Source organism: Acanthaster planci, linkage group LG07 (assembly GCF_054643075.1).
Source record: "Acanthaster planci isolate LZ-2023a linkage group LG07, COTS_SCS, whole genome shotgun sequence".
Classification (NCBI taxonomy): Eukaryota; Metazoa; Echinodermata; class Asteroidea; order Valvatida; family Acanthasteridae; genus Acanthaster; species Acanthaster planci.
This window is the reverse complement of record NC_141783.1, coordinates 10,937,223-10,949,108: the sequence shown is the minus strand read 5'-3', so window position 1 is coordinate 10,949,108 and position 11,886 is coordinate 10,937,223. Positions and strand designations below refer to the sequence as shown.

General features: G+C 39.8%; 1 protein-coding gene across 5 annotated transcripts in view; it reads left to right on the top strand.

The window, feature by feature from the left end:
• LOC110973621 (inactive rhomboid protein 1-like) overlaps window positions 1-11,886 on the top strand; it is a 47,373-nt gene that overhangs the window by 16,226 nt on the left and 19,261 nt on the right. Inside the window, exon 1 of one of the 5 annotated variants that reach the window (XM_022224555.2) lies at window positions 254-606. The exons of the other annotated variants lie outside the window; for them this stretch is intronic. Coding sequence (XP_022080247.2) covers window positions 398-606 — 209 coding nt within the window. The 5' untranslated portion in view covers window positions 254-397. Of the gene's footprint in view, window positions 1-253; window positions 607-11,886 lie in introns of those variants that run through there. 5 annotated transcript variants of the gene reach the window in all.

The following is an 11,886-nucleotide window of genomic DNA, read 5'->3' as shown; positions in this document are numbered from 1 at the left end:
CAGTAGGCCTAAGTCTAGCCACAAAGGTCACTGCTCATTGGCTTTCTCCCTCTCTCTCTTTAAACAACAAGTCTCACTGTCATCGGTATTTTTGGATTGGTGGAACCATTCAGGAGAGTGTTGTTCAAGGCACTGTGTTAGAGGCAAGCTGTGTCTCCACCCACATACCTCTGACACCATCTGTGGAAGTTGTTGGCGGTGTTGTGCGGGAGGAGGAAACTGTGTATTTTGTTAGCATGTCCATGTACATGTATCACATACCGTGCAGTGTACAACACACAAATGCAAGGGAATGCACTCCAATGTCCCTGAAAGCGCTGTTGGTGGGAGACCGTCAATATAAGCAAACCGTCACCGGTGAGTTGTTGTGAGTGGGGCAGTCGGAACACTTCTCAACATGTCATTGCCATCCTCGATTGTGGAAGAGAAGAAAGGGAACAGGGTGTCCTTCCTAGATGCTGAACGGGAAGGCACCAGGAGTAGTAATGCCTGGGGATCAAAGGGTGAGGAAAGTGGAAGTCGGGACTCGGGCGAAGAGGAGAGGTCAGTCCAGCTGGAGGAGGATTTAGAAGGGTCAGAAGAAAACTTGTTGGAGCAGAATACAAGGTATTGGTACATGTAAATACATGGGGTATCTAATCTACAGTAGTATCAGCCTGTTGCATCATGTTTGCCAATATTCATCTGATGATTACTCATGTACATGTATGCATGTATGTAAGTGGGATCTTCCAAACCATTTTGATTTAGCTGTCTACGTGTGTGTCTACGTCTGTGGATTTACATACATGTACATGTATATACATGAACATGTACAGTACATGTACCGGGTACATATTGTGTCACTCACTGGGCATGCTGGGAGTGATGCTCAGTGTCATAATGCATTCTAGGCATTGTTCAAATTCTGTTAGGACTGGTTAGGGGTACTGGTACATGTGGAATTTTCTGTATTTTAATTCGGCATTTTTGATGCTATTTTGAACAGTGAGACAGTGAGTCTGCTGGAGGTACGGTAGGGTCCGTCGATGTACATGTACACGTACTGTACACATACATGTACTGGTGTCAGTACTAGTAGTTGATTATTCGATCACTTAAAAAAAATATTACCAATACCCAATTTGAATCATATTGAAATCAAGTCTGATCATCAACGAAATGAATTTCCAGATGGAGTTAACATACCGTAGATGTTACTAGTACGTTGATTTGGCATTGAAATTATAAGCGTTGTATACATGTACATGTAGCTGGATGAAAGCAGTGTACTCTTTTTTTGTTTTGGGTTTTTTTTTGTGTCTGTTTGACAGTGTTCCTATTTCTAATCTTACATGTAGGACCAGTGTCTGATCTGTGTCCTCACTGTGCTCGGGAAGTCTAGGCCTTGCCAGGCAAGACTGTTGAAATGGGCACACGTTTCTTCCTTTTGTGGATTCTCATGGTGCAGTATTGAGTTGAAAGTATTATTTTTCTGATTTTTATGTTGGTGTTGCCTAAAGGTGTTTTATCATCCAATTATAACAATCAACAAGTAAAACTGTTGTTAGAAAATTTAATTTCTTATTTGATACCACATTCATGCCCTGTCCTGCATGAACCACCATTCACTAACTGCATCCGGGTCAACGATAGCAGTCACATTAATTTGAAAGCCAGATATCCAGTGTGGTCACATGGCCTCCACCTAGAGCGGGGTCAGCTCGTAAGTCCGACGCCTCATAGGTCCGACGCCTCATAAGTCCAACAAATGCGTTTAAAAGTTCCAATATTTAAAAGTTCGAATATACAGTGTACTAAGTATTGGACTGACCCGAACTGGAGGGCTGATACCGGTAGGCATTGGTGTTTTACCCAGTCTTTGGAGTTGGAGATTCCAATCAGAAGCTTCAGTTGGTAGAAATGATGCATTCTATTTCCTACCATACTTGTATTTTTTCAGGTTTTTTAGGAGAGGGTTGCCTCGCTTTTTTTCACTTTCTTCTGCTCTTGCAACTGCTACATGTAGAACACTAAAATACATCTCCTTTTTTGTGATAAAAGCCACAAACAATTTGTTTGTGGCTTGGAATTTACCCTCATCGTCAATGCCTTGCACTGCTGCTTATGTTCACAATAACATAGTTTGTGTGCCCTTCCCCATTTTAACAAATGCTGGATCCACCACTGACTGTGCATGTGAACAACACGAAAACAACATCTGGGCCGATGGGCTTCTGGGCCGACAGGCAACAAAGTATGCAGGTTATCATGAAGGATCTCAAAGCACTTGTATGCAGTATGTAAATACATGTAGCACACAGTGGTGCTCTGTGCAAACGAATGATGTGCTTGACTTGACAATGCAACGTTTAGACAAAAGACAGTCATTTTGTCCAAATGGTCTTTGCACTCTAGACTGACAATTCATCGTCCTTGATTGTCAGCATTACATCCTATGGTGGAAGTTACAAAAATTAACCCGAACTAGCACATGCACTCAAATTTCTTTTCCAACAAGTGCATACCACTGTAAATTAAGTTTGATTTAAGGATTGAAAAACAGGTGTTTTTGGCATGCTATGCCAAGGCAGTAAGGTCATGTGTGCATTCCCGAAGGAACATGTAGTGACTGCCATTTTCCTCCAGTGCACCCCCTCAAGTCATGCCCACATTACCCACATGTACATGTGCACGTGGGTTTTTGTTATTGCCTGAAATACCAGTAGTCAATTGTTTTTGCCTTTTTTCTAACATGCGCCCATACATGTACATTTGCAACCCTCGTACTGTCGCTTTTTGTTTGTCTAAAAGTTTTCCTTTGGTATTTGTTACCAGGAAGCAGGAGACTATTTTCAAGTACATGTACTGTAGCTACATGTATGGGATACCACATTACACGTACCATACATGTATGCAAGTATTTAATTTATATAGAGCAAGGAAACATGGGGTATCCAAGTACTTATACATGTACATTTACGGTACATGCAGCCACAAGGATGAGTTATGGAGGATGTAGAACTTTACAAAATTGCCTGCACGGACCAAATCATGATTTGCATGCTGTCAAAGTCTGTGCTTTACTTACTTAGAGCATTTCGTGGCACGTGGACTGCATGGATGCATGGTTTGTTAACGAGAAAGATGGCTGCTCCATGTACAGTACCATGCCAGCAGGACTGTCGTCGTATTTCTAGACAAAACTGGGCCCTCCAAATCAATCTATTTTCCGTGGAGTGTAGGCCTCGATTTTCAGAATGGTGATGGGCTGTATGACTGGTTTGAGGGGTGAGAAACACTTTCACAAGTCATTGGTAAAGCCACTAAAATTTGAAAGAAAATTTTAAAAAATGAGGAAAAATCTCATATGTCTTGAAGACAATGAGAAACTTGTGGGTATTTTTCCCGATTGTTTGAAGTGGGAATATTTATCACTTTCGTCCACCGTGTGTAACCTTGAGGTTCATGTACTTTAGGCAGTTACCAAGCAACCCAGCTACAGTCTACAGAGAGCAGCCAGTAATCAAAGCTAATGATTTTTGTGGAAGGCTACCTCCCCTTGTGGCGCTTGAGATGATCAAAGCTACATGTATTTGCAGTTATATGTAAATTGGGAAAAACACACAAACAGCAATTGCCTAGTCATTTAATACTTTAGGCTATAGGATGCACCTGCCAGAAGAACTGGTCTGTGTACTCTGTTGTTTTAATCAGATCAGAATCTTCCACAATCCCCCCCTTTCGTTGAAGCATTCTACTAAACTGTATAAATGAATGTGGTACAGTGACACCAAAAAAAATGTAAATTGTCGTTCATCAAAATCAAATGTTGAAACCTTGATAATAATGTTTGCAGGAGAGGCCACTTTCCACATACCTACATGTACAGTGTACTGTATGTATAGGTTAACAGTCGTCCCATTTATAAATGTTAATGGATGCGAGATGTATGAAATACTGTGGACACGAAAGTGCTAACAAATGTGCAAGTGCTGCTATTGGTGTGGACAGGAACATACAGTGTACTATGGTGTGCAGTATGTATTATACTCTGGTAAAATGGTACCATACCGGTACAGGTAAATAGGTATCCATACTACTCGTAAGCCAGATCTTTGTGTATTTTGGCCTCGTGCCTCTGTTATTTCCCAGACTTTTTTTCTCAAAAGCAAAATCTTTATTTTGGAGTATACATTTTCAGTGTAAACGTACATTGTACCGGTACATGTACTGTACATGTACGATATACATGTACATACAATACAGTATTGTTTAGTTGTACATGTACATAAAGGAGTAACAACGTTGAAAATGCATTAAACTTTGTTTACTTGCATGTGAAGGATATGTATTCATTGGTATGTACATGTATGTACTATATACTTGCATTCTTTACATTTCACAAAAAGTAAGTACAGGGCACACGGGTACATGTACAGTGCACATGTACATTTATCCGTATGTGTACATGTACAGTAGTTGCATGCATAAAAACATATATCATGTGTAAGAACAATATTTACAGTGCAGTTTCCTGTTGGGTACTGTATCTGTGATAAATCATTTCATTGTCTTTTGTCTCAGGGAAGCATGCATTCAGTGTAACTAATCACTAAGTCATAATTTGCCCTCACAGAAAAGTTCCGCAGATCTGGTTACTTGTACATGAATGAGTACCAAACGTTTGTAAACTCTGGATGAATTTTTTCCTTGAAATGTACAATGTGCATTTTAAATAGTGCATTTGCTGTCTTCCATTTGGTTTGTTCTTTCAACGTCACAGTCAGTTCTTTTTCCTACAAGTACATTGTACATTGTAGCTGCTTAAAGTACTATGGCTGGCAGTTGATCGGATCAGTGGACCCAATGCTGGTTCGGACCATTCATTAGGAGAGTTTTGGTGTCCGTAAACCAACGACAGATCACTGATCGTGATTTATATCCGCATGAAACAAACCAGGCCTTTAATGCTGGGAAGCAAATGTGACTTCCAAAAAGTAACTGGCCCTACCTGGTACAGCACTTGTGTCAGTTGAATAAAAAAAGGCCAACTCTGTGACGTTCAGCACCAGGTACCGGTACTGGTTGTTTTTTTACGTGTGCAGTTTTTGGCTTGTGGAGTTGAAAATGTACATGTACCTGTATGTAATAAGTACAGTTGGTTTATCTATTCATGGAAGAAAGTGAAAAACGGTGTGTTCACGGTGCTCTATATAGTCATCACAAAGTTTGGACTGCAGCTGACTTACCTGAGGGAAACAGTACAGAACTTCAGGGATTGCATGTTTCAAGCCTGCTGAGTCATTGCACTTAACACAACTGAAATTTTTCTCCAGAGAGTAAGCATTTCTATTCCTTTTGATCATTGTAACAATTTTGTAAAAAGCCACTTGTCGAGAAATACAACGATTGTGCATTTGAAGTTGCTTATGGCATATTCTTATGCAAAGTAAATCTAGTGGTTTGCTGCAACTGAAACTTCTCATGCAAGAACACCGTGAATTTGAACAGTCGAAAGTATTAATGGAAATTATTTACATTAGCACAGCCAAGCACAATTAATTACAATGAAAATTAGCAAGCCAGCAAAAACATATTAATACGCAAAGAGGCAAATTATATTCGGCCGAGTATAATTACCTTAAGGAGCCAACACAACAGAGGAAGAAAATTAGGCCCCGCCCAGTCAGTGCCATGGCTAAAAGAGCACGGTCGTCAGGCCAAGCACCTCCACACTCTGCGCCAGAACAGCCCAGTTCAGACAGGTAGGTCAGTGTTTATCCCCAAGATTCGGCTTCCACATGGAGCCACGACACTCCAGGGTCCACGGTCCCTCAGCGGTGTCAGCCTTGGCCACGGTCCAGCAGTAAAGAGGCGAAAACGACAAGGAGGTGCTGACCCGACGCTGGCTATTTCGGAACGCCCATGCTAAAAGCATATAGGCACTGACTGAGAACGAAATCGATGACTACGGAGTCTTTTATAGGTTTTTTGGAACATGCGTAAATTCCACACGTACCTTTTCAGGGAGACACGAAAGGATTTGGATCAAGTGGGATCGTAACACGACTTCGGGACCCGATGAATTGTGAGAGGTACTTTTTAATTTCGTGATTATGGTTTTAATATGTGTAAATATTATCACCTTTTGCCACATATAAATCTTTGTATAATAACCTCAGGTAATATCACTCCTCAGTAAATTCTATTGGCTCGGATTCTAACAGGGAGTTCATGTCCCTCAAAATTGCTAACATTCGAGACTTTAATTAATTAACTCCAATTAAGTTGAAAGGTTGACATGGTCATCATTGTTCCAGATATCAGCCATGACTTCTCTTATTATATCAAACATTGGAAAATAATTCACTGCTGTTCACTTCAGGAAAAATGAACCCCCAAAGTTGAACATTATCTAATGGTCTGCCTTATACATGTAAGTGGATGTTTATGAATTAATGTTTAAATTATGGTTTTGTGAGAGGTGATTGGAGAATGGGAAGTACATGTACAGTATGTTTGGGTTTTGGGTTCTTTTTGTTTTGTTGGTTTTGACCTAGAACATATGTGCATTGTACCCTTTCACCTTTAGATCAAGCTTTGTACCCTTTTTACCAGGTTATTACCCTGCTTCTCACTTGAGGTACCTGGTAAGACAAACATACAGTAAGATGTTTTTTATTATGTTTCAGCTGCTGGAATTCACTCCTGGGAGATGTGAAATGAATGTCCGTATTATTAATGTTGACAGACCTTTTTAACTAGCCTGGTCCCTGCAAGGTTCCCATTTTGGGTCCTACTGTGAAATGTATTTCCCCATCTGAGCCGTTATTGATTCGTCTTCCGTCACTCTCATTCCCCAAGCCAGCATACTCCCGTCTGGCTGTCACTAGCTTTAATTTTGTCCATTAGAGATTGAATGGTTGGTGGAGATGTGGAACACAGTACACGGAAATCGGGGTACAAGTGGCATGGATTTCAGATGTTGGACGCTTTCCTACCGGCACATGTTACAATGGTACATGTTACATGCACACATTCACAGCGGCCGGACATGCATGTACATGGGACATACAGTGCATGTGTACTGTACCAGTACAAAATGTACATTTCCTGTAAATGTGTTGCAGCTTTTTATTCTCTTGGCTTGACCTGGATGTGGCATTTGCGGTGTTGATTACATGTACATGTAGATTGTGTTATGAGTAGTTAAGAATTACTGCAATACATGTATAGTGCATGTACTGTACATGTACATGTACAGTGTATGGGTACTGATACATGTACCTGTACAGTGTACATGAAAGAAACCCATGAACGTTCAGAAACTCATTCCCATCGGCGTGATTATCTGGTGTCATAATAGATCAGACTATGTTCTTTATTACAGTTAATGTATACTCTGCCTGTTGTGATTGTTGTCATCGAGTTTGCTATAATCATGCACTGTCACTGTTGTCAGTATTAATCATCTCACCAACATTGCCACCTTAATTATCATCGTGTTTTCAATGTTTGTACCAGTTGTAATGTAGCCACATCCCCTACTGGTATAGATGTAATCACTTTTCCTGTCAGTAGCCACACATAAATACATGTACATACACTCACCAATGGTACATGTATGTACATGTTCAGTTGTATTAAGAAATACCCGGGGCAGAAAAATGCTTTTCCTCTCCGTCCCACAATCAAATCACAGATGACTGAATTAATTGATAATGCTTTCACTACACAAACTTCTCACATATTGGCTACAGTACGTGTACATGAGGCAGCGCTGTAATTTAGATTTTAATCGAGACTGAGAACATGAAGGTGGTTTCCAGGCGTGATAGATGGGTACATTGTAATGGGATTTGCCCAAAGCAATCATATCCACATGTTAAACGCATTTCCTACATTGCCTCCATCAGCAGTTCTTAAGTTAATCTTCTCCTCACTCTCTTCCTCTGCCTCCTCTCTGTCATTGCCCATCTCATTTCTGTGTTCTCTCTCTCCCCCCTCCCCTCCCTTTGCAAGCCAATTATTTCCTCCGGGGTTGACTGCCATTATTTCACGACTCAGCGACTCGGGGGTTCATTGATTCATAGGGATGTATTAAAATCCTGAGCTTGGGTTTCTCTTGGGGGATGGTCCATAGAAATGTGGCGGTTAATGTGTGCAACTGTGCAGTGTTTGAGACCTCGTACACATTTATAGAAAAAAATGTTTTGTTAATGTACATGTATGTACTGGCATACATGTACCGGTATGTATAATTTGTATGATGTACAACACTCTACATGTGTCACAGTTTGTTACTGATATATACTATTTCTAGCCATCCCAGATTGAATGCAAACTTGTGGAATTTTGCATTTAATACAGTGGCTGTATTCATAATAATCAGTATCTTTTTTCAAGGAGTGTAGAGTACATGTGTACATGTACAAATATATGTGTAAATACAATTAAATTTACACTGTACCAGGGTATTTGTATGTGTGTACATGTACCAGTATTTGTTTATCATGTATTTTGTTGTGAAATTGTGAAATGATTTTTATGTGTATCATGTATTAAGGTCATGTACAGGTTTCTTTTCTGTTTATGCATTTGTATTGGGTTTTCTTTAAATTTCTTCAAAAACGATTTTTTTAAGAGGATTTTTTTTTACATATACTTCAGCTACAGCTCCTTGAATATTAACCATAAATTATGCAGGTATGAGATATGTCAGGATTTTTCTTGATTTCAGGACTTTTCAAACAATGTTTTTGAAATCTCGAATATCCACAGTTTACCACTTTGTACTGTTTACATATACATGAACATGTAAAAGTTGATAAAGAACACAAGAAATAGTACATCAAAGGGCGCCTTTGGGGCAACACAACATGTACACCAGACCCTACTCAAAACTTCTCATGACTTCTCATTGATTTTTAATTTCCCTTGAATCTCACCCTCGATTATGAGTTACTGGGTAAGGTTTGCCTTGGGTCCCTTGAGATCAAGAAGTAAGACAGAAACATGACTGTTGATGGATCTGAAAAGTACCCGTCAACCACAAAGTTCGTACATGTGCTTGAAGTGTCTTATTGTCATAAATTTTGCAAACAATTTCCTTCCCTCTACAGTGCAGTACTAGCAAAGGTCACAATTGCTGTGCAGTGTTGCCAGCCTTGTGCACCTAGTGTACCACCGTGGTTTTATTGATTGATAACGGGTAAGAAACCAGACAGCAGGTCATTTCAGATGCTGACAGACTGGTGGGCCTGTGGGGAGATTATCTCTTTCTTTGTTTTTCCTTTTTTGTTCCTGTTTCATTTAGCTCAAAAAAACTTGAGATTGCTTGTGGTTTCATGTTTTGGTTTTAAGGTGCTTCAGTGGTGACATTCAAACAGACAGGAGAACTCATGGGAATGACATGACTTTGGAGGCATGTAACAGCTCCATGTTTAGTGCCTGTATGGTACATGTATGTAGCTGCAGGCTGTGGATTGTGAGATATTTTCGGTATCAGTCAGTGCAGGAGTGTTCTGTGAACTGTAGGACAGGTTATTTGTTGAGCGGCCATCCCACAGGGCAGGATGGAATCCCAACCAATTTCCATGCTCTGTGAAATGTGACACTTGGATACAGACACCAATGTGAGAGTCAGCCGTAGGGGTCCACACGAATGTGAGGGTACACGAAGAAGAACGTGCATGGAATTTATGTCTGGTGATGACGTCCATAAAATTTTGTGCCAAACAGCAGCCAGAGGTTGTAGGTCTTCCCTTTGACCAGTGCTGTTTGCTCTCCAGGTCTAAGAAAAACCCATGGGCTAAGGGAACTGGAGTACCAGTGTCAGTTCTGTTCTTTCGGATGGAGTTTTACCACTATATTCCTATTTCTTTTAATGCCCCCTTGCTTTCAACTTGTTTCTTAACAAACAAGGTTTGGAAACTACATGTACATGTACACTTCTTATTAAAAATATTAATGAAATGCTACATGGTGGGTAGTTATACATGTATGTACCGGTAGGTCAAAAGATTCCGGTGAAATTGGCATGGACAATCAGCTGTACATACGTGTACCATACCTCTTGAATACTGAACACCAGAGCACAGCATTAAACTGTAATATGATAAGATGGAAGTGAATTCTCCATGCTGAATTCATGACTTCCCAGAGTGGGTTTTTCTTTTTATGTGAGAATATAGAGGATATCAAATTCAGCTGTCTGTGCAGCAAATAACACTAGTCAACACTTTTATCCCTTGCCCCTACAGATTTTCCATTCATACTCTTATTATTGCTACTCACTCAATCATAGTTACGTTAGACCCCCACATCCAATCAAGGAGAAAGGGCTAATAGGACCGACTACAGTGCTGCATTAAAGGGGCATGTCGCCTTTGATCGGGTGCTATGGAAACAGTTTTGATCAGGGGCGATGGGAAAAAGTGTTCCAGTTTGTAATTCCTTGATTTGTTGTGTGGTAGGGAGTCAGGGTTTTTTTTCCATGCACATGCAAGTACACACATGGTGCATTGTGGCATGAAATAGATATTTCAAATTTACTCAAAAAGGAGGAATTTTCAAGTGCCATTCATCGTCGCAAATTGAAATGTTTTATGTAAGGGACATACAGTCGGAATTTCAACCCAGGAAACTGAATTTGGTTGAAATGGCAGTGATTTAAAATTTTTTCCATGTTGTGTGGGAGTTTTGTACACGAGAACAAAGGAAATACCCTACAAGTATACATGTAAGGGTGTACAAGCGCACCCACATGGACAAGTACATGTGTGCTACATGTAATTTGCATGATTCAGATACATTTGTAAGCTGTGTTTAGATTGGGCTGTTCTGTTTCTGAGTCAATACGGTACATGTAAGTTTTCACAGCAATAAAAGAGTTGAGGGGCAGAATTCACCCCTCCCCCTTTATGTTTTCTTCAGTGTCGATGCATGCATTATTTGTTTGTGCAAAGCCTTTTGCAGTTTACAGTAATGCCTTGCTATCGATGTGACAGCAGTTTTAGGAAAATTGGACATACATGTACATGTACATCTCCCATTTACCAGTGCATAATGCTATGAATTAAAGATGACTAAGTAAACCAAATCCTGTGTTGGATTAAATTGAAACTTCACAAATGTACATGTACCACATACTCATAATTAAATTAATTGATCTATAAACAAGGGTCACTTTGTGCCCATATTCTATGATTGTATTGGAGTGCAAAATGCATGAATTGTCTTTTTTAAGTAATATTTATATGAGTGAAGCTATTATTGTACATGTACATGTAGTTTTCATATAAACGTACATGTACATATTCAAAATTGTTTTACAAGTGCATTTTACATGTACAGGTGAGCACAAGACTAGCTCTCCAGTGAACATGCAGACAGTGCTGAAGTCTTTCGTAGAATGTAGGCCTACATGTAACAAGTGAAGATTTCGAAGAGTGGTGTCAGTATTGTAGTACATTGTACTAGTACGTGTACTCATACATTTAGGTTTGTGGACTGCCCATTTAAAAGGGAGCCTCAGTGGTATTTCTGTGTATTCTTGGTTCCAAGATCTTTTGTGCTTTTTTTATTTCCCATCCTTTATTCCCCTTCTTCAAAAGTATCAGTTTGGCCTACACATTTCTGGGAATGTCAATTTTAATGGATTCTGTGTTGTTTTCTATTCCGTATTGGGATTATGTTTTGTCTTCAAGTATCAATTTCTTCGGATTTCAAGTTGATTCTTGACCTGTTACTACAATACAGGATCTGGGTCACAGGTCCAGTCCTCCTATAAATTGTGCCCTCTGTGGATCACGTTTTTGTGAACATAGTGTGTACATGTACATGTATAGTATGTGCAGGCTACAAGTGTGAAGTAGTCACATCATGGGATGAGACTTCTGTAAT